At 27.7% G+C, this 25,396-nt stretch overlaps 1 protein-coding gene across 8 annotated transcripts in view; it reads left to right on the top strand.

The window, feature by feature from the left end:
- Nucleotides 1-25,396, top strand: part of LOC113383269 (tropomodulin) — a 146,228-nt gene that overhangs the window by 17,002 nt on the left and 103,830 nt on the right. Inside the window, exons 1-2 of one of the 8 annotated variants that reach the window (XM_026621521.1) lie at nucleotides 10,925-11,021; nucleotides 11,542-11,674. The exons of 6 other annotated variants lie outside the window; for them this stretch is intronic. In XM_026621521.1, coding sequence (XP_026477306.1) covers nucleotides 11,648-11,674 — 27 coding nt within the window. In that variant the 5' untranslated portion in view covers nucleotides 10,925-11,021; nucleotides 11,542-11,647. Of the gene's footprint in view, nucleotides 1-10,924; nucleotides 11,037-11,541; nucleotides 11,675-25,396 lie in introns of those variants that run through there. One more of the 8 variants, XM_026621522.1, reaches the window with a different exon arrangement.

Raw genomic sequence — 25,396 nt, 5'->3', positions numbered from 1 at the left:
TTTTATCATGTGAAATAATCGGAACCCATTAATAATTATGTGGTGCAATGAACTGTAATTTAAAAATAGAAACACCTAATTCTACATCTGGCCAATGAATTTAATTTTAATCCAATTAACTAAATAAATACATCGTTTTTTTAAGCTAAGTAACAAACTAAAATTCTGGAGCTTTTATTATTTGTTTTCATTCTAGTATTAATGGATGTATAAACATTGAATTTAATGCTTTTGCAAGAAATATTCTATTTGGCTAAATTTTTCTGGTGCTCAGTTTTTATGTCGGGCCATTAAAGAAGTATGTCAGAGCACACGGTTTAAAATATTTTTTTATGGATGGAATATTAAAAGTGTTTTTATTGAAAACAGTAATTAAAATAAATTTGATGAATAGATTTCGGAATAAGCAAGAAAGATATAAAAGTTTGTTTGAGTTTGTGGATTCGTTTAAAAAAAAGAGTGCGCGTAAGGTTCACATGCGATTGAAGTAAAACCTATTTGCTACGGTACAAGATGGCATTTAAGTAAAAATAAATACATCATATAACAATTTTGAATAATGTTTATTAGTAATATGGTAACACTCGTGATGCACATATTTATTAGTGTCAACCATTTATACACATTTATATAATGATAAATTATAAATTATATATTTATAATAGCATTAAAAATATGTATAATATTTAAAAACAATAATGTAATTGAAGTCATACTTCAAATATGACATGATCCGTTTGTAATTGTAATTAGCATTTAGAAATGTACCTTTATTGGAGAATTGAAGTAATAGCCTATTAATAACTTCTATAATATTCGTTCACACAGTGGATTATGTTAAACAGCGCCTAAACAATATTGTTTTTGCAACTTCACTCGTCATGTAATAATTGTGTTTGAAGAACTTCATGTAATTAAAATTAACATACATTCACAGACTGATGGTATTTTTTTTACTTTTTCGCTGGGGATATAATCTCATTCTTTGAACAGCTGTAATATCTGTTAAGCCTAAATTTTCCATTTCGATAACTTCAAAGATTTATAGAAACTACGAATAATATAGAAATTAGTTCAATAAACTTATGTTTCATACACGGCGCAAATGCTGCATTTGTTTTATTAATTTCATTATAATTATTTACGGGGGACAGGGTAAAATATTCTTCTGATTCAGGCATTTTTCATTAAATCAAGGTTTATACTACGATGTAACTTTAAAATGTTTATTTATCTATACGCACACAACGACATATCTCTATTCACATACGCGACGACTAATCACTATCGATCCGTATAGAAATGATATCATCGAGAGCGAATGACGAATCTTTGGCACTCGACTCTTATCTTATCTTATCTGCCGTAACGCACTTCCGTTGTATTTGTACGGATTTACACCCTAGTCACGCCTAAAGAAGTTTTACTTCAATAAAATTGAGTATAACTTGGGAGTAATTCGTAAGAAAGTAGAATTAAGAAAGAACAAAATTTCTAATATCAATCAAAATTCAATGACTTCAAAATTATATATCTTCCATATAATTATTATTCCGTCAAGAAATCACAGCGGCAGGCGTGCAGGCCCTGCTTCGTAAAGCAATTCATTTGTTTCATTGTTTACGTACATGTACTTTGACAAACATGTGATTCATTTCATTCATTATTCCTGCTTCCGTTCCGCCAGCTCATAATTGTCATGAGTTTAACGACATCGAACAAAATTACCTACGAAAGGCCAATGCACGCAGATTTAAGTGATTGTAGCCGAAATTAAGAGATTTTTTAGACCGAAACATTTGAAATTGAAGAAAGGTGATAGGTATGTAGAATAAAATTTCAGATATAGAAATTAATATAACGGTTTAATGATATGATGTCATTTGATTTGCACAAAAAACTGCAAACTTTCAATTTAAATTTAATTTAAACAAATAGTGGTAATAATAAAGATCTATTGAGTTCTTGACGATTTTTTTAAAAATTATGTGAGAATAGGATGATCGGAGAAAGGTTTATATTACCAGGTTCCAGAGTTATAATATAATAAGTTCTAACAAAAAAATATATTAAGCTTTTTTAAATATTGTCATTTCAAATATCATTTATTTTTTATATATCAGTATTTATTTTGAAGATTGAAAAGAAAACTGGTTATAGAACTAATTAAATAATTTAATTTGATTTAATTAAATGATGTTTGTGTTTGTCCAACATTATTATTGAGTTAATAGATTCCCCAATTGTTAAGTTAAGTTTGTGCAAATGCAACCAAAAATTCCAAGGCCTAAAAATTCATCCTGATAACAATACCAAACTAAACTATAAGGTAACAATAAGATAATTACAAAATTTGTTGTCTTATTCATAATATGATCTTATAAAATATATTTTATAAATATCTTATTTACAGATGTACTTGTAAAACTATATATGTAGTTTAAATTTTAGTTCAATGTTCAAATTTCGTTTAAACTGTGATACATACTAAAACTGTGTTATTAGTTTAGAAAAAGTTTTAGAAATATATTTTTTCTAAACAATTGTTTTATAAAATTTCATTATAAATATCACACCAATTTTTGCAATTATCTGGTCGTGAGCTTTTAATTTTTTTTCGAATACTAGTCTTGATATAGACTGAACTTTTAAGCCTGGAATTGGTTACATTTGTACAAACTTAGGGGGCGTCAATTAATCACTTGAGCGAGTTTTTAAGGGTTTTTGAACCCCCCCTCCCCTTAGTGGTACATGGTGATATTCAAAATTACCCCCCCTCCTCCGCCAAACATCACTAGTATTTTTAGTTACGTGATAAAACTGTTTTTTTTTAAAAATGTTTGTATTTCGCGCCTTAGCAATTGTATGATGCATGAATGGAATCTGTTCTTAAGCCTAACAAAAATCTTGGATAAACTCAAACATTTAATTAGTTTTGTAACACATAAAGTACACATAAAGTACATAAAATAAAATTACTTGACATATATTTAAAGTTATAGACAAATTTTTAAAATATTATCATTATTTGTAAGAACTTATTCTATTTTCTTTTTTTATTTTTTTTTTTTTTCTATTCGAATGCGTCTAATAATCTAATTCTCACAATTACTGACGGTTTATAAAAATTCAAAAACTAAACTTCCATTTTCAAAACAAAACAAACATTAATTAGTGGGGTGTATGGCATCGTGTCTTAAGGCAAATTGCTGGAACTTCCCGTACCGTAACGAAATGTTCGAGGAATATTGAATGTTTTCAAATAGATTATTATAAATATTGTAACATTGTCTAATATTTATAAGAATTATATAAACTGAATTGCAAAGTTGAAAATATTTGTTTAAAGTATTGACATTTTTTTTTCCAAAAGCAATTATTTATTATTATATTATTATTATTTAGCTCTGTATCTTCGAAATGGCTGGGCCAGCCTTTGGCAAAAATAACCACTTCTCCCAATCATTACTAATAACTGCTGGACCTGCCTTTGCCAAAAACTAATTAGCACATCTCCCTATCAATAGGAATAGAATGTTTTTTGAACCATTCAAATCGGTTGATCCGTGCGCCCGAAAACGTGTCCGAAAAATTGATTAAGTCTATTAATTATACATATCGGAAAGTTCATGCATTATTAGCACCTTCATCTAGTGCTTGATATTGCGCCATCCAAGAATTTATTACTATAAACAAATACGTGGTATAATATGGTTAATATCGGTTTTTGTAATAAATATTTTTTACGCCGCAGACTAAACAATTGTTTCATAACAGCAAAACACTGAAGAAGAATTCTTTCTCTACCAAAATTTCTTGAAGAAAGTAAATGTTCGCCGAAGTAATTAGATTTTGGGGCAACGTTCATCGGAGCATGAAGCAGGCAGCAGCCGGAGCGTTCGATGATACGAACCGACCATCATTTAGGCCTTTTGTCCCGCTGTGCTATTTACGGACCGACTGGCGTGTGTTTGTGCGGCTTTAAAATCGCTATTTTTATCTTCAATGTACTATGTACAGAAACACTATGTGAACGTCAAGATACACACTGAATGTGCTTTTAGATTTTCATTTAACTAACTCAATCGAACTTCTAAATTAGTTTCCAAAAGCACCGATGCAAAATTGATCAAATGGAACTACAGAACTTGTGGTAACTCGAACTATTTGAAGTGTTGTGATTTGGGAATGGAAGTGTCTCAAACTTTATTTCATTTGTAATTGAATGAGTAAAAGCTTTGAATAATTAATAGAAGAATAATAATCGGTATCCTAAAACAAATACATTAGTCCTATCTTTTCGGATTTTCTATACAGTTTGGGAAATGCAGTTGACTTATAGATAGATCTTAACAGGCGCCACGATATATTTTAGAAACTACACCGTAGTTCATTATAGCTTCATTAATTGTACACTTGCACCCACAAATCATTATATATATTAAACGTAAATTGATCTAAAAACCTATTTTGTATAAATATTTAACTTATGCCGCATATTTTATATTAATTAAAAGGAATCGAGTGATAAATTAAATCAATTATAATTTTGTTTTCACACATACTATATTTTATTTAAATAATTTTGGATAAATGTTTTACTAAGTAGAGCTTTAACATTGATTTAAAAACTAACATTGCCTATCCATTATTCGAACTAAGATAATATTAAGTAATAAATAAATAATTAAATAATCTACCCTATAATCGCAGTATTATTTTTGCGAATAATATAAAATATGTATATACATAATGTGTATATATGTATGTATATTAGGGTGGTCCTCAATACCCACACTTTCGAATTTTCTTGCTCCTAAGGGCTCAAGTGGTTCCAAATTGATAAAAAACAATTCTTTGAAACTTTTAGCTCTTAATATTGTCTTTTATATAGAGCGCAATTGAATCAAAGATTTGTATGAAAATAGCATGAAAAATTTTTTAAAAATTTTGCAGAGCGTCGAATTTTCAATAAAAAATGACACCACTTTTCACTTTTAATTCATTTGTCGCTAAGTTATACCTAAAAAATTTTTTTTTAAATTTATAAAACTTTTTTCATGCTATTTCCATACGAAGTTTGATTGAATTGCGCTCTATCTAAAAGACAATATTAAGAGCTAAAACTTTCAGAAAATTGTTTTTTATCAACTTGGAACCATTTGAGCCCTTGGAAGCAAGGAATTCGAAAATGTCCATATTAAGGACCACCCTAATGTATATATCTAATATTTTTATAAAATTTTATATATATATATAATATATATATATATATATATATATATATATATATATATATATATATTATATTCATATTATTTTATCGAAATGTGTCGGTTATTACTATAGCCATCTTTGTATGAAGTTGAATCTTGGCTCAGAAAACTTAGCAAGAAGGCAAACCATTAGTTGCTTCGTTCATACAAATATTAATCGTTACATTTAATTGCATATAATATAATTACAATTACAATATAATATTTATATTGTAATAAAAATTGATAAATAAATAAATAATGTTAACATTATATTAACATAAATTTTATTATTGCTCTGCGCGGTTTTTCATATACATACTTTAGTTATAATTTTAAACTACAGTATCTCATAATAAACAAAAAAAATTGATATTTTCGAAACAATTTCCAATGACTTTCGCCATATTGGCAACTATATCAAATCAAGTGGAATTCAAGATTGTAGCTTCCAAACTACTTTTTAAAATTATTTTAAAAAAGAAATGGGAATGAAACTCAAAATATACTTGTACCTCATACTATATTCTATCCTTTTAAATGATTATAATTTTACTACAGAGATAATATTAATATTTTCATATTAATTAAAAATAGTTTGGATATTACCGTAAATTTCTTATCAATCAAATATTATTTTTCTGGCGCACTTATACATGACGTCTACCGCATGTTGGCACAAAATTTATGACGTTTGTGTTTCAAAACAAGTAAAAAATCATATGATCAAGTGTAAACTATATTATGGAAATCGATCATTTATTTTATTCATAAGATACTCTCTACAGGTATAAAAAGTCAAATCTAGATATAACTTTTTACTCGATTGCCATAATCATCACAATGCCTTAAAAGCCATCGGTTTGAATATTAACTTAACTCCATATTTGGAAATTGTTTCGAAACAATGAATTGATTTATTATTATTAGATTGCCTAATAAATTTTACAACATAACAAATATCAGCATTTGAACTACTCCTTGAAAGCATTTGCGTTGAACTCTATTCGACTGAGTAGAAAATATACTTATGTATATTATTCCAAACTGAAAATAGCCCATGTTATTTTTAACCCAATTCGATCATTGAACAAGGTTGCAATATAATAAAACAAATGTACGCACAATATCATAAAATCATGTACCGTGTTGAAATATTGATTTAGAGTTAAATTTAGAAAACGCGGAAAACTCATGAAAATAGTCGCTATTAATATAGTTTTAATTATACTTGTGGTTGGCGGATTTATTCGTACATAATTAAGCAACAATGTCTACAAAGTGACATAAAAGATGAAACTTTTTTATTCGTATAATTAACTACTTGAACTAAAAAGACAAATCCGAAATTGTTGATGGTTTGTCTCTATACATAAATAATTATGTATTACAAATATCACATAGGGTAAAATTATACTTTTTTAAATTTAACACCTTGAACTTTACTATGTAATCAGATGTCTTAGTTAAAAATAAAAAAATTAAATGTATTTTATTACCCTCAGGTAATCTTAGTAAAAGTATTATATTAGGATAAAAATACATTTAAAGTTCTGATTTTTGACTAATACATCATTTGTGATTACACGGTAAAGATCAAATAATTATTTTACATTTCATATCATGACTAAAATAATATTTTTAAATAAATTAGCAAAAACTTATATACATTTTTTATTTTCAATTTTGTGATTACATAGTAAAAATTCAAGGTGTCTTTCTTAATAATAAGTATATGAAAAATCGCGCAGAGCAATAATAAAATGTATGTTAATATATAAGGTTGTCAAATATCTCCCTTCCGCCTTTTTGTATTATAAACGAAGAGCAAAAAAGCGGAAGGGAGATATTTGACAACCTAATAATATTAACATTATTTATTTATTTATCAATTTTTATTACAATATAAATATTATATTGTAATTGTAATTATATTGAATGCAATTAAATATAACGATTAATTTTTATATAAACGAAGCAACTAATGATTTGCCTTCTTTCTAAGATTTTTTGAGCCGAGATTCAACTTCACATGTTATAAATATGTTTTTTTGCCGAGAAAGTTATAAGACAGAAGCTAGATTCGAATAATATTCACCACTGAATAATATAGGAAAAGAAACTAGTGTTACGACTACCAAAAATTATTTTTTTTAAAAAGATTAACATTTTTGAGAAAAATTGACTTTGAAAAAATTAGAATTTTGAGAAACTATAAATTTTTGACAAAAATTTACTTTTTTTGAAAAAAAAAAATACTGCAAAAAATGTTTTCTTCATTTTGAAATATTTTGGTATTTCTGAACTTTTTTTCAAAGCAATCGTACTGCTTTAACTGCATAGAGACGAAATATCGAAGCGCGTAGCCCCGCGTCGCCGTCTAACTGATAAAGATTGGAACGGAACCCATAGGATTGTAAACAAAATTTATACTTATTGTTAAAATCTCTATAAAATGATCATTTTTGACCGCCGAATGACATTTTTTTTTACTATTTTCACTAGATCTCCAAAACTGCTAGACCTGCCTTCATGAAAATTTGATTAATTTTTTATCTTGTCAATACAAGTAAAATGTTCTTTGAATTATTAAAATCGGACGCCCCGTTTTCTTAAAAACTGAGTTACCGTTTGTGGCACTTTTCGCTCCATATCTTCGGAACGGCTAGACCTGCATCAGCCAAAAACTAATCTGCACGTCTCTTTATCAATACGAATCGAGTGTTTTTTTAATTATTCAATTCGGTTGATCGGTGTTCCCGAAATCGTCGACGAAAATTTGTATTTACACACACACGCACGCACACACACACACACACACATATACATCCATTTTTTCTAAGGTATGCCAAAATATTCAGAAACCTTTGAAATGTAAAGATATATAAAAATTTTCATTTTCGATTTTTTTGCGATTACTATAACTTTTTTTGCGATACTTTAACCCTACGAGAAGTCAAAAAAGAGAACAAAATCCCTAAAGACATTTTTCAAGTGTAGAAAAAAATTCAATCTATATTTCTCTGTATCAAACCATTGGCGGCATGAGATGTAAATCGTTCAATGAAGCGACTATCACTTGATCAATTATTTTCAGTAATCCTTTTTGATTTGCAATTGTCAAAATTGGACTTTTTTCACCGCGGCGTCTACTCGGCTGCGGCGCTGCTCCGAACGTCGATTCGCTCAACGACTGCGACGAGTGATAGAAAACAGCTGTTTATGCGCGAAGAAGCGTGTAATTATAGCAAAGAGAGCGCCAATTAATAATAAGAGATTTAAGCTTCTTGTTTAAGTCGACTTGTTACATAACATTCACAACCAATTTGTTACGAGATTTAGAGGTTTGCGATGAGCTAGTCATAAAGGTCCATGTTGAAGAACAAAACTAATTGTAAGTAGCATTTTGCATTCAGGAGAAGTTGCAATACATAAACATTATCAACTTTATCAATAAGAATTGAGATCCAGCTATTTAGATAGAATATTCAATATCAATTGGTCTCATACGATTCAGATTGACTTGAAACGTAGACAACATGAACTTCTTTTTCGGGAAGTGAATAAATTGTCTTGTTTCTCGTCTCTGTGCAAGATGGGCAACACATTTATGTCAATCACAAGTCAAACGTAGCAAAATGCAGAGGTACTAAAACAAAATTTTAAAATATATTGTAAACTATCCCTTCACTCAATAAGTCCATAGGATAACTGAGAAAAGCCCATTTTTTTGGCAAATTTCTTTATTTTTATTCAATATAGTTTTCTTCGAGGACAATATATCGATTATAGTGGACTTCGAACTTTTCGAACCCATTTTTGTAGTAGGATTTGTACTTAGCCACACAATTCGGCAATCATCTCATCATTTGGCAAACATTTCTTTAGAGCCAGCATCCTTTTGAGATCTGAGAACAGTATATGTTCGCCGAGGAACAGATCTAGAGAATATAGTGAGTGAGAAAGCAATTCGGAGCCAAATTCATATTTTTTTTGGCCACTGTTTTTACGGATTTTGTGAATTGGTGCGTTGTCCTGATGGAGCAGCACGGTTTTCTTTCTTAAATGGGGCGGTTTTTCCGATTTTGATCTTTAAATGTTCCAATAACGTTATACAATAGTCATTGTTGATGGTCTGGTCTTTTTCAAAATAGTTGATGAATAGCATTTCTTGTGTACCCCAAAAAACTGACGCCACAACCTTGCCAGCTGATTGGTTGCATTTTTTCTCGTCATCATTCCTAGTCCACTCGGCTGACTATCTATTCGACTCCGGAGTGTAATGTTGAAGCCAGGTCATATGCATGGTAACATATTGATGGAAAAACTCATTTTTATTTTGATTAAACAGCTCCAAATACTCTTACGAATCATCAACTCGTTATGCTTTTGGTGAATTGTGAGTTTGCGCGGCACCCATTTAGCACAGAGGTTTTTCCTATTCAAATACTTGTGAACGATATGTCCATTACGTACTATTGATATCTTTAGGGTTCCAGCTATCTCAAACAATTTTACTTTTCGTTTTTCCAAAACTTCTGGGTGGACTTTTTGATATTTTCCGATTTAACCACCTCAATTGGCCTTCCAGACTATTCAGCATCGTCAGTGACTGTATGGCCACGATTAAAATCAGCAAACCACTTCTTCACCATCTTCCTCGATTTGGAACAGTCCAGATAACACTTCTCAAGTGATACTTTGGCAGCAATGGTACTTTTACCCATCAAAAACTAATGATAAATCAACATACGAAATTTCTTTGAATTCAAGGTTTCAAAAATCTCAAAGGCAGTGTCACTTGAACCTCTGGAACTTGTGAACTAATCGTCCGATTGTCATGAAATTTTGACATATATCTTCTTAAAATTGCTGTTTCCTACAAATCATATGGTTGATTATATAGTCTATGTGTTATCCTACGGACTTATTGAGCGATGGTATATGTACCCAACTGCCTGTTACATTGAGGCCTGCATGCATATTCTTATTACAATCTAAGAAAAGATTAACCTGTTCTGCACCAGATACAAATCTCGCCTAAATCAACTGCCAGTGGACCTGCTCAAATCTTTATCACCTAAGCGACTCAAAAAACGAACTTGTAATAAAATACTACATGAAATTAATTGTAATAATTACATAATAGAAGGATCAATCAAAGTTAGTTATCATTCATTCATAACATCTTCTTTGAATAATAATAAAAATATTTCAAATAATTAAAGACTCGAACTCGAACAACGCATCATTAATTAGTTTATGGATGATTGAATATCCAAATCCAAATAATTAGAAACTACTGAATTGACTTGAAAGGCGCGATGTATTCCTACAAGCTCAGGACAACCTTTATGATTTTTTCAAAAGCTTTCTTTTACATCACGGATATCTCTCGGATCAAAATCATTGAATTTTTATCTGCACCATTCAGATTCCTCTGTTTTACGTTTACATGTGTGTATACCTATGTATAAATATTTGAGTGAGTCAAACCACTTGGTTTAAATATATATTTATATAATTTGCTTTATAAAATATCTCAACGTGTGAGTGCCCCTCTTCTATCATGCTTCGTTTAATTTTGTCAGTCAACTCCATACACTCGCCGCGTGCATATTAAATAATTTTAGAAAAATTTAAGTTAATATTTACATAATTTGTTGATTTTTTTTTACTTTTATATTGGTTTGAAAAATGCGCCAGCGAAAGGCGCTTGTGACGAAGAAAAATGTGGTTGAGTGAAAATAAATAAATGCATCTAAAGTACAAATATTAATAGTAATATATTTATATTATATATATATTACCAATATTACCAATTTATTCTAAGAACAATTAGCATATTAAAAGAAAATTCTATATTGCTACATTTAAATATAAGTATTCAAATTAAAAAAAAAACTGCTTTCACAAGCAATTGCTTATTTATTTGCTCTATAATTTCTATCGATAAAGGGTTGAATTTATGAATTAAACATAAAAAAACTACTCTATTTTAGCTTTTAAGCTTCAACATTTTTATTGGAGGGTGAATTCCTGTAAAATGCAATTTCTATACATTTGAATTTCATTACAGATTTGAAACAATTCTGATGATTTTAGCTTTATTATCATAGAGTCGAATTTGTTGTGATTTACCTAATTTTATTCCTCAAACATATTTTTATGCCTGAAAGTTAAAGAAATATTCTATAATGCATTTTATTTTTCATATCAATCTGTTATCAATATCTTGGTAATTTTGGCAAATTTTGAAATTCTACATTATCTGGTGTTTTAATAGATCTAACGATAAGTGCTCGTGAAATTAAACTTAGAACATATTTAAGACGTTTACAAGACATTTCTCCGTTACATAAATACATATCGCTTGACGAGAGGAATTCACCATGGAGTACTTCCAAGAGTGGTCCAAGGTTTGTAAATATTTAGAAAATAGAAAAAATTAAAACTGATTAGAATATCATAATATTGCAATTCATAAGAAATCAATTGTTTTTTTCTAATATGTTCTATTATTAAGTAAAATCAAATTGATAATCTAACTGCACGTGCGAGTCGTTTTCCGAGTTTAAAAATAATCAAGAACAACTTTGAATTTATGTGGCATTGTAAATCCAAACTCTTTTCACGGTTTCTTGTCAGATGTATAAAAATATACTATTTTTCTATTTACATTCCCTACACATGACATATGACTAAAAATAAAAATTTTAAATTAAAAATAAAATTCTTCGTACAATTATTTGAAAAATAGAATTGAATTGAACATTAGAATTAAGTATTTTGTTCTATTTTAATTGTAATAGATGCATGACTTTTTTAAGCAAATAATGCAAGTCTGAGTAAATAAAATCAGAATAGATTTTTAAAATCATCCTTTTACTCGGATATATATATATATATATATATATATATATATATATGTATTTAAGTGTCAGTTTGTATATATTAGAAAACACGAAAAGTGCTATAAAATTTGACATTGACAAAGAATACGGCGCATGTTTTTAACACGAATCTGAGAAACTCTTTGATTCAATGCTAAATATATAAATTTTGATACAGTTGCTTCTATCGAAATCGAAATCTTCGTTTGGTAGACACAAACATGGAAAAATAGAAAAAAAACTTGTAAAAATATCTTAGAAAATGATTAAGAAATTTTTGAAAAAAATTAATAACATATGGGTATAAAAATAAATGAAAATTATCTGCGAATACATTATAGAATAGTAGGAGGTATTATTTTCTGTATTATATCACTTTTATTGAACCTCGTTCACCTGAATTTTATGGATTCTTCAGGTGAGTAAGGTTTCATAAAATCAATAAAGCTCAAACTATATCTATGTGACGTTATTTTTAAAATAGAACCAACCAAGTAATAAATATCAAAATTGAATCAAACGTGAGTCAATAGTTCAATAATAGCGTTTAGTGGGTCAGAGACTTATGTCATTATATTGTACGACGAGGTGGATTTTCAAAACAAGAGAGTGTTTCAGGATTTAGTAGTCTGTGAATAGTTGTGAGCAATATTCTCACTGTGATTTATTGCTTAGACGACTGCTTTTGTCAACATTTTCAGAATCTACATACATATATCAATAGGAATTGGAATATGAATACAAAAATACACATACATAAATTGATGTATATGTATAAACTATCATGAATTGCTTTTATGAACAAGTATTAAATAGTACTTAATTACGTTGTGAATTTCTCAATTCACAATATCGTTCAAAATCAGCAAGCAATTGTATAACAAATCACAAACATATACAATTACTTTTTTTTCTCAAACATTTAAAATGTGCTTTGTTAAACATTGACCTTATTTTCTGAAGGTTTGTTTGTAACAATGATTAATAAATTACATTCTACTGTACTACAACGCCCTGAATTTAAATTGAAAACTTTTCATTTAATCATTTTTATAGTATCAGCTTGGATTAATGAAATTTAATCTAGTTGGTATTGGTATTTTGCTTTGAGGCAAGTTACATGAACTTCCCGATATGTGTAAATAATCGACTTAATCAATAAAAAATAAATTAATTTATGAGTTATTAAAAGTATTCCGAGTGAATTTATTACACATAATTGAAAACGAACGAACACGTTAACTCGGAGTATTTTCTAAAAGCAAATTTTCAAAAATCAATCATTTTTAAATTGAACCAGTTTCCGTAGGACTTTATTGGTTTAGTATGTTCATTAAGACCAAGTACTCTTGTTATACTTATTGTTATAAAAAGACTACTCATTTTCTCAAACTTTAATGAATTTTTAAATTTAAACTACTTGTCGTAAGGCCGTAATATTTAGTAAGTTCTATAAGACCATGATATATATCGCCAAAAAGTTCCATACAAATCAGCTTGATTTTTTTAAACAGTTAATTACAAAAAAACGGCTCGGTAGATTTTCACCTAAAACTAATCAATATCATTCCCAACTAATATCTTTCAAACAGTTGTTGATTTTTTAAAATCGATTCGGTAGTGTGAGCTTAAATGTGGACGAAAAGTTTAACACTTTTTTTCAAATTACAAAGAAACGGCTTGGCAGATCGTCGCACAAAACTGACAAACGATTGTCCTCATTGAGATACATCGAATGGCTTTTAAATTTCTAAAATCGGTTCAAGTGTCTTTGAGAAAACGTCGATGAAAGATTTGACAAATGCCAAAAAAAAGTTACTAATTTTTGCAAACTTTGACGAATTTTTAAACTTAAACCAATTGTCGTAGGGCCGTAATATTTCAGTATGATCTAGAAGACTATAATATCTACCGTCAAAAAAATAATACAGATCGTCGAAAAAAATTTTTAACACTTTATTACAAGAAAACAGCCCGGCCGATCTTTACCAAAAACTAATCAGCACGATTAAATAAAACCTAGAATATATATTCGTACGAGATATATTTAACATAAATAAAATGAATAAATTGTGAATATATAATTACTTTCATAAAAATAATTCAACAACCACTGAGTTACTGATTAAAATTGCTCGATTTCTGCCAACACTATATCTTACTTATAATTCTTATGATAAATAATTTTAATTTGTACATTCATTTGGCTGAGAAGACTAATACTTTAGGAACTGATATATGCTGTTATATATTTAAATCAGACATATTTAATCCTTCATTATATTAATAATCCTTACATTGTTGTTCTGCCAAATTCTTGTGCGTATCAAATTAAAATGACGGTGCAAACAAGTACTATAATTAATATATGCACTGTTTAATTTTCGAATTTTAAACACTGAATTTTTGATAAAAAATACTATTTTCTCATGTTCCCGAATTAAAATTCAATAATGAAAGCAGATCAACATTTTGCGGCTTCGCAAATATTTATGTGATAGAAATAGACTATTGTTGATATGTAATATATACAATAGCTTAAAAGTTGACCTGATTAAAAAAATAACCAATGAGGCTTCTAGAACAATAATTAGAAATTTAATTAGATGAATTTCTTTGATTTGGATAAGAAACTGTGGAAACTAATTATTTTGGCCGAGAATGACAACGTGTCAACACAATAATACATTGAAGCAAGTGAACGGTCGTTTAAATCAATTTAATGAGACAGGAAAACCTTAAAATATATCGCCTAATCAAAGCCAAAAATATATGATCAAAGTCTAAAAATAACAAAGCATTGTTGTGCATTCAATCACTGAGAACTTAGATACTTCCGAAGCAGAAGTTTTTGTCAGAAAATCTGATTTGTGATAAATCGTTTGCCACCGAAAGAAAGTATAAGTGTCCCTTCATCAACGTTTTCTCAGAATTTTGCTCATTGAAAACTTACTCAATTAAAACTCAAGTGAATTAAAACTACGCTCTATGCTCAAAATATGTGAATTCTACAAGAAAAGTTTTGAGAAAGCTATAAACACAGTAATTCATTAATATATCATCAATCTTGCAAAAGTTAGAGTTGCATTTTGTTGGACTATTGATTAATGAATCAATTATTATTATAAAAGCCAAGTGTTTTATTGGCATTTCATTAATAAAAATGTATTTTTGAAGCTAGCTCTAACCCAAACCGCATGTTGTCTAAAAATAGTTCCAAATTTCACTTCCGCTTTGAAGATTCCGTGTACCAAGTTTAGACTGCCTATTAAACCAAATTGAAAGATGGTTATATTTACGCATAATAGTTCAATGCACTATTAGAACCACGATTAAAGTCTGAATTTAAAAATAACTGGAAAATATCAAAAACAAAATTAGACTTTCTGAACTTATATGTAATCATACAACACAAAATGTTTAAAAACTACGTGTTTCTCTGTATGAATTTGAGAGAGCTTCTTCTCTAAAGAAAATGATTACAACAAAATCAAAAAATCACCTGGCAGACATTCATAGAAATAAAAGTTTAAACTAGTGGTGTATGGCATCGTGCCTTAAGGCAAATTGCTCGAACTTTCCGTACCGTAATGAAATATTCGAGAAATTTTAAACGTTTTCAAATATATTATTACAAATACTGTAACTTTCATTATTTTTGCTACCTTGTTATGTCTGAGCAAATCAAATGTAAATCATAAATCAATTTATCTCCAGAACATTAACAATCGTCATTTCATTTAGAATTCAATTTCAAAAAAATAGTTGCCTAATTTACATAAAATTGAAAAAGTGCTCCCGTATAGTCACAGTCTAAATTTGCAAATAATTATGTGCGACATTTTCACTTATACTGTGCTTAGCTTGGCGGCATTTTCACATTTTTCAATATTTTCACAAAATTGGAAAAGTCCTCCAGTACATAAACAGTCTAAACGCACTTGGGTAAATATTTGTACCAGAGTGGCGCTTAGACTGTGCTTAGCCTGGGCGATTTTTTGAATTTTTAATCGAAAGTGCCAAAATGTTCAGAAACCTTCAAAACGTCGAGGAATGCAAAGATTTTCATTTTCGATTTTCGGCCCATTACTATAACTACCCTACGGGAAGATAATAAAGTTTTATAAATATACAATAAGAGTAAAATATTTGCAACAGAATGTTTAAAGAAGTTTTCATTAAGATGATATTTTATACCCTACGGGAAGTTAATAAAGTTTTATAAATATATAATAATAGTAAAATATTTGCAAAAGAATGATTGAAAAATTTTTCATTAAGGTGATATTTTATTTCAAATTTGACTTATAATTATGAATGATAATTTTTCAGATTCTACATTCATCAAACAAATTTATTTTGGTATAATTATGCTATTGTGATCGTATGTGTACGTAGTTATTTTCTGCAGTTGCATTTAAACGTATGCTAGCCAAATTCTATTTTTGGGACTTTTTGTGTTAATTGAATATAAATACAGCGAATTCATCTATTTTTTCTTTACTGTGACTAAAAGAAGAAGCATATTATTTCTGTATCTCCTATAAATCACAATATTTAAGCTTTCTTTCAAAGCACTAAAAGTTTTAAATATTCTACTTAATATTATTTTCGCCAACGATTCGCGACAATGAAATAAATTTAATTTTTACTATCCTACGTTAGTACTATAATTAAAAACATGTTCTGAACTTGGATTTCAAGGCGTTGGATGACACACGAGATGTCAACCTTGTTCTTTGAAATTTTCGCTTAAAGAAAATTTATGCCGGGTGTGAATTTTATTTTTGATCAAATTAAACTATTTCTACGTTTTATAGAGTGGTAATGAACTGTTGTTGTCACATGTTTCAAGTTCAAATTTAATTTGATATTGAGGAATTGGATAAATGGATTCTATTCAAATATTGCTGCAATATATAAGACACTATGGTTTATTATTATCGGTGCATTAAATCTTGATAATTATTTTCACGAGCCAAATTTACGTACATCCACACATTTGCCAAATTTTCAGATACAGTGCCCAATTAATATTACTTTGAATTAGTTAGAAATGTAGTTAATTTATCATGAGATCTAATTATATACTCCTATTTATCGAATACAAATCGATAAATTCTTAAGTAAAATAAAATCACAACAAGATCTAGAAAAATAAAATTCATAACAAAAATGATTTATTTGATGCACTATTCAACATCATCTGTTGATCATAAACTGTTCTCCTTTTAAGTATATTTTAAAATTCCATGTTTTTAAGTTGTACAAATAGGATTTTGTCTAATATTAGATGCTAAGAAAAGTAAAATTTTATAGTTTGCAAAACAATGATTCAGGGAGATCAAAAATAGAGTTCTGCATTCAAAACAATGTAAGAGTACGTCTGAGCACGTCATAACATACTTGAAAACAAAAAAATCAAAGCAGAAATATACTAAAACTTAAACGAATATAAAAATATACTGAAAGCATAAAAGTCCTTAATTATTAGAAGAATGCAACATTTTTATTAACTTCCTGTAGGGCACAGTAATCGCAAAAAAATCGAAAATGAAAATTTTTATATATCTTTACGTTTCAAAACCTTCTGAACATTTATGCATACCTTAGAAAAAATGGATGTATGTATGTGCGTGTATGTGTGTGTGTGCGTGTATGTGTGTGTGTGCGGATACAAATTTTCGTCCACGATTTCGGGAACACGGATGAAGCGGTTTGAATAATTCAAAGAACATTCGATTCGTATTGATAAGGAGACGTGCTGATTAGTTTTTGGCGAAGGCAGGTCTAGCCGTTCCTAAGATATGGGGCAAAAAGTGCCAAAAACGGTAACTCAGTTTTTAAGAGAACATTTCAAAAAACATTTTACTTGTAATAACAAGATGAAGAACTGATAAAATTTTCATGAAAGCAGGTCTAGCGGTTTCGGAGTAAAAAAGTATAAAAAGTGCCATTTGGCGGTCAAAAATGATCATTAGATATATGCACATCAAATTATCACATATTTTATAAACATTTTAACAATAAGTATAAATTTTGTTTACATTCCTATGGGTTCCGCACCAATGTTTACGCGCTTCGATATTTCGTCTCTATGTGGTGAAAGCAGTACGATTGCTTTGAAAAAAAGTTCAGATTTTCCAAAATATTACAAAATAAATTTTTCTTCAAAAAGTCTTTTTTCTCAAAAATTTATAGTTTCTCGAAAATCTAATTTTTTCAGAGTAATTTTGTTTACAAAAATGTTAATCTTTTAGAAAAATAATTTTTGGTACGGAAAATTCCAGCAATTTTCCTTTAGTTGCATTTTATTTTATTGTATATATATATATATATATATATATATATATATATATATATACAAGTTTGCTAGAGGTAGGTCAAGTGCAATGCGCCAGAGAAAGAGACTGTCTGTATGTGGTTGAGTCTTATTTCTTTTTCCGAGGTTTATTTTACCGTTAATAAATAATTACTCACACACACGTATATAAATACATTTATGTTGTTGCTATACTTTGCGCTTTTATGTTTTTATATCAATAAAAGTATTGTGGTTAGCGATAAATATATTCCCAGATAAATTGATCTATGATTTCAAAACAACGATAATCCTTTTTCCTATTATTCATACTTTAAAATTGCATGCATAAAGGACTGTGTTCGGACGTATTTACGTTTTATTATATTGGCCATGAAGGTGACAACCTTCAGGGCATTAAGCTTTACACGGAATGGTTGCTACCCCTGGTAGAAGGGGTAGCGGAGTGTTTTAATTGAACTAGTTGTTCACTTCAAAAAGTAAAGTCCGTGAAACAACATGTATAATAAATAACCAATAAATAAATCTTCTCCAATTTTAACTTAGTGACAATCAGTTATTGTAATAAGAACTGCAACAAATACATAATATACAAACAAATCAGTGTTTAATACAGTCCACAGCTACAAGGGTTAAATTATAACCCAACAACCTGAATTATCGAAGGACAGTTCTAATAAATTTAAAAACAACGTAACAAAAATACAGACTCGTTGAAAATCCATCATACAATAAATAGGCCATCAGCATGACAAACTGGAGAAAGATACGTTTATTTTATAATTACTTTGAAAGTTTAATATCTTTTTACTTGTTGGCAAGTATATAGGTTTTTCCTGTTATCATCTAAGCATTTTATAACTGGTTCAGAATATTAAATTGTATATTTACAATATATCTTGAGAAAGAGCTACCTACATTTACCATGTTTTATGAGCTGTTTATTAGTTACAGGTTTTCTAAAATTGACTTTTCATATTTGTACGTGCGTTTAGGCCAATTGATTATTTCATTGGATTCAATCACTTTTAGAAAGGTGGTTACGACTAGTTGTGAAGCTATATTAAGGTAAAACTTGGGACAATAAATAAGTACAACGTACTAATGATAAAGTCACTAATTATTAAATTGTTTTGAACCTAGTCAAAATATTTCTTCTAGACTTTGCATATGTTCATCCTAGTACATATAATTCGCTCTTATAATGATTTTTTTGCTTCATTGGATGGTTTTCCTCAAATTAGTATTCTATCTCTGCACAACATAAATATTCAATTTAAACAAAAGATATTACTGCATGAATTATAATATAAATCGCTTCTGTTATTGATGTCTTTCGACAATGCATAATTTTTTTAAGTAATTATTTCTTTATCTCTGCAGAACATAAATGATAAAACAAGAGTGTTTTTATAATGCCATACATTTCTGAATCATATAATTCGTTCTTGTTCTGAATAAGTCTTGAAATATGCCACAGTTTTCTTCAAATTGATATTCATCAACCTTTGCACAACATAAATGACCGATTTAATTAATGAATGATAACATCATAGTATAATTCCCAAATCCTATCTATCTCTGCACAATTCAAATGATCGACTCAATAAAAAGATAATGTTGTATTGTCATAAAATTCGCTCTTGTGATTTTTTTGCAACTTATCACAGTTTTTCTATAATTTAGTATTCTACAATCCCTGCACAACATAATTTATTGCAATCAAAGGATGATGTTGAATTATCATACAAAATCACTCCTGTTGTGTCTGTTGATGTCTCTATTTTTGCACAAAATAAATAATCAATTTAATTACCGGAGAGAATAGTTTCTATATAATAGAATGGTAATCTATCGATTTGTATTCGAAAAATAGGTGTGTTTTTAAAATGCCAAACATTTCTATGCATATACTTTCGTAAAGTTTGAATGTATGCATTCGACGTACACTTTCACCTTGATTTATACGTTCGCACGGTTCAAAGTGAAAATATAAGTTGAACATTTAACACATGTAAACAGATTCTTACTTTAATAAGCTTGCAATTTAGGTATCAACTTTAACTTTATTGAAAATCTTAAGAAAATTACTTTATAAACCAATTCAAAATAAATCAATGCATTACCATCGATTTAATATAAAGAAATGATTATCAATTTGCGTCATAAATTCATAATTTTTTAATGAAGTCATTGATTCAATTTTACGAAACCAGCCAAATTATTTTTATAGAACATCTGAATTTGAATAATTTTAATTCAGTTGCAATAAAATGCAGAGTACATGTTTTGGCTTGCCAAATGATTTTCTATTCTGATTAAACCTTCATAAACCTCAATATCGTTTCTGTTTTTAAATAATATTAACTATAAAAATAGACTACAATTGTATATACTTTAAATTTTTTTTAAGTTGGCTGTTTAAAAATTTATAACAATGAATTTAAAATCTATAATCTTATTATAGTTTAGTTAGTTAAACTGTAATATTGAGATTTAATATTTATTTCATACAAAAATCTTAACAACTGGTGGTTTTCATGGAATGCAAAAATTTGCATATTAATTTTTATAAAATAAGCTCCTTGTTTGCTTTTAAATTATACCCAAGTTCTTGACATTCATTACACTAGCTTGTCAGTGACAAATTTAATATATTTTATAATTGTACTGAAAAGCAATATAACACAAAGAAATCATACAAAATTATATAATTTTTCTTTGCTTTTGGACAAGTTGTTGTAATAAATGTTAGTGCTAATTAAGTGTGCGCATATATTAATATAATATTCCAATGACTAATTTTCACTAAGGATAACATGAAATATTATGCTGAAACGATTGCAATAAAAGATTATTCTACAAATGTTTAAAGTTTCTTCAAAGTATCATCTTAGCAGATATATATATATATATATATATATATATATATATATATATATATATATATACATATGTATATATATCCCCACTGATGAATAACCATTCTACAGTTTGCTGGACAAGCACGACCTTCCATTTCTTGAGGTCTTGTCTTGTACTTAATACTATAGATGGAACATCATTTCACTTTAAGTTTCAACTCGAACAAAACGTGAGAAATCGTGAGAAATGGGAATTAATTTGCAGTTTAAATATAATTAAGAGTGATTTTAGTAGTGAATATAAGTGATGTTAGATATTTAAATCTTTTTATATTGTTATTCGAAATTTTGATTGGAAATCATATTAATACATTAATTTTGTATATTGTACCGACATTTATATTAGTTGTGTTTTAAATATTGTGCTAAAATGTCTTTACTGAAAAAGGTAAAATTGATTTTAAATTTGCTTATAATATTGAAATATTTAAATATTTTGCTTCCGATCTGTAACTATAAAATAAATTATAATATATCGTTGTCACATTTCCAAACATTCCACGATTACGAAATAAATCATATTTTAACGGATTTAACTGCATTTTATACTGAGTTGAAATACCTTTCTATTTAAGCCGTTGATAATTCAATAAATCTGTTTGATGGAAAAACGGTTTGGTATATTAAATCCGAAACAAGATTGCTTCATTTCATAAAATGATATATTAATAAAACAATGTTATAATTATTTATATTTAGTCGATTTGAACTTCTGAAGGAATGTTGGCATTAAGGACAATATAATCACATATCATATGTTATTGAAAATTAAAATGTATTCATTATCTGTAATTTCAAATTGACTAAAAATAAATAATTATAACACTGCTTATTATGAACTGTATGAATTAATTATCTATGACTTTTACTTTTTTGTATTTTAATATAACTTAATTTAAGTGAAAGTATTCATATTCCGAAATATTATGAGATGCGGAACAATTGTTAACAGATCTTTTGATATGATTTTAAATGGCTAGTAACAGGTTTCGTGAAAGCTGATGAATGAAATTTAAAAATTTAAATTAGCAAAATTAACAGTATTATGAAATATTGGATAGGAGTTCGTGCTTTATGATTTGACAAATATCTGAAACCGGCTATTAATTTATGCTTATTAATTAAGAAAATGAAAGTGAAGATGATTTTTGGAAAATCGATAAGAATATCACACATGTGATACAATCATATGAATAATATATATATATATATATATATATATATATATATATATATATATATATATATATCTAATAATTTTGATTTCAGTAAAGCCAATGCGTCAAAATAAAATATAATTATTTAAAAAATAAATTTCAAAAACTATGTTTTGAACAATTTTAAAATAAACATTATATTTTATTTACACTCATTGGCATTCAACTCAAATAATGCGTTAAGAACTGTTAATTCAAATAATATTTATAATAAATTATAATTATAATAATATTATAAATTATAATAAATTAAAATTTTTGAAAATTTTTCCATGCTATTTCCATACAAAACTTTGATTGAATTGCGCTCTATCTAAATGTTAATATTAAGAGCTAAAATTTTCAGAGAATTGTTTTTTATCTATTTGGAACCATTTGAGCCCCTGGGAGCAAGGAAATTCGAAAATGACTATTTTAAGGACCACCCTAATATATATATATAAATATATATATCAAAAGTATTATGATTAGAAAGAATTTAAAATTTACATACATACTGCACTCTATTTTGCACTATTTTTTTTAAATAATTATACCGTTACAAACTTCTCTAGACTCTCATGATCAAGTCTCATATTCAGTGTAAATATAAATAAATAAATTGAATTTAATATTAATTATTTAATATATTTTAAAAATAAAATAAAAATATTATTTATAATTTAAAATTTGGAAATGTACATACTGCACTGTTTTTTGCACTATTTTTTTTAAATAACAATATTATTTAATAAATATTATTAAATTATTAAATAAGCCCATTTTATATTATAATAACCATATTTAATTAAAATGATTTATTTATAAATTGCACTGACGATTAGACAAACCTTAGTTTCGAAATGTTCGTAACATTAAATATTGTTTAATAAATAGTGTAAAGTTTTGAGTGCAGAGTTTTCATACATTCAAAGGAAGTATGTTTACCACTTATAATACTTTTAATATATATATATATACATATATATATATATATATATATATATATATATATATATATATATATACATACATATATATATATATATATACATATATATATATACATATATATATATATATATATATATATATATATATATATATATATATATACATGATGAATTATAACAGTTGTGGATAACGGGTAGAATGTTCTTCAGTAAAATCGGTACATTGCAAATTATACATCGCAGAAAATTTTATTCTCAATGACCATCTAACTTAACTAATAAATTAATGTCATAAAGAAATGAATCAAGAAAGAAGAATAAGAAATCTATTAAAACCAAAAATTAGTGCATGTGTGTCCAAAAGCCAGGGAAATCTTGAAATAATGATTATTATTTATATAATATAAATAATAATCATTATTTCAAGATTTCTTTAAATTATCTATTAAAACCAAAAATTAGTGCATGTGTGTCTAAAATCTAGAGAAATCTTGAAATAATAATTATTATTTATATTATATGCACTGATTTATATTATATAAATAATTTATATTATATAAATAATAATCACTATTTTAAGATTTCTCTAGATTTTGGACACACATGCACTAATTTTTGGTTTTAATAGATAATCTAGAGAAATCTTGAAATGATGATTATTATTTTTATTATATAAATAATAATCATTATTTCAAGATTTCTCTAAATTTTGGACACACATGCACTAATTTTTGGTGTTATATATATATATATATATATATATATATATATATATAAATTATATTCATTTCATTATCAATGCGACTTCATTATCAACGAATCTATCTTAAATGCGACAGAAAACCGAAACAACAAATGAATCCATTCAAACCAACACAAAACTGAATCAAGAAATAAAATCAATAAATATAAATATCAATAATAAATCAATTCAAACCAAAAAACAGAGCATCAGTGTCCAAATTCTAGTATAATCCTAAATCTATGATTTTTATTTGCATTCCATTTCATTATCAATGAGACTATCCTAAAAGCGACAGAAAACTGAATCATCAAGAAAAATCGAACAGAGCCCAAAAAGTAGTGCATATGCGTCCTCATTCCACTTTATAATCAATAAAAGCGACAAAAAAGTGAATATGGGAATAAATCAATTAAAACCGCAATGCATATACATGCCCGAATAAAAACAGAGCATTAGTGTCTTAATTCTAGTATAATCTTGAAACAATGATTTTTATTTGTTTTCATTTCATTATCAATGAGGCTATCCTAAAAGCGATAGAAAACCCAATCAAGAAAAATCAAATAGAGCCAAGAAGTAGTGCAAATGCGTCCTCAATCCACTTTATAATCAATAAATGCGACAAAAAAGTGAATATGGGAATAAATCAATTAAAACCCCAATGCATATACATGTCCGAATTCTTAGGAAATCTTGAAACAATGATGTTTACTTCCATTTCATCATCAATCAAGAAATGCATGAACTAAATTCGAAAAGTAATGCAATATATGGCCGAATTATTTTACTAATGAATTTTATTTGTTTCCATGCAATGTTTTTTTTGCAAAAGCGCGCTAATCTTCGATCTTATATCGGTCGGTCGTGGGTACGTGGTGTTTCGGACGGTTTGTTCGTTATAAATAATATATCTGGCTAGGTCCCGTACCGATCGTTGCTTCGGATCAGGCCAAGTATAGTGTGTTGGGAGACAGCCAAAAAATCAAGGGGGGGCCACACATACACGACCAAGTAAACAGAACAAAAACACAGAGGCGTACTTGTACAAACTATTATGAACAATTGAAATTAGCTTCTCTACCTGGCTAATTTGAAACAGAAACTCAGA

This window comes from Ctenocephalides felis, unplaced genomic scaffold, assembly GCF_003426905.1.
Source record: "Ctenocephalides felis isolate EL2017-DRISC unplaced genomic scaffold, ASM342690v1 CF-g0.4_SCAFFOLD_03570, whole genome shotgun sequence".
NCBI classification, from domain to species: Eukaryota; Metazoa; Arthropoda; class Insecta; order Siphonaptera; family Pulicidae; genus Ctenocephalides; species Ctenocephalides felis.
This window is presented reverse-complemented; position numbering and strand designations above follow the sequence as displayed.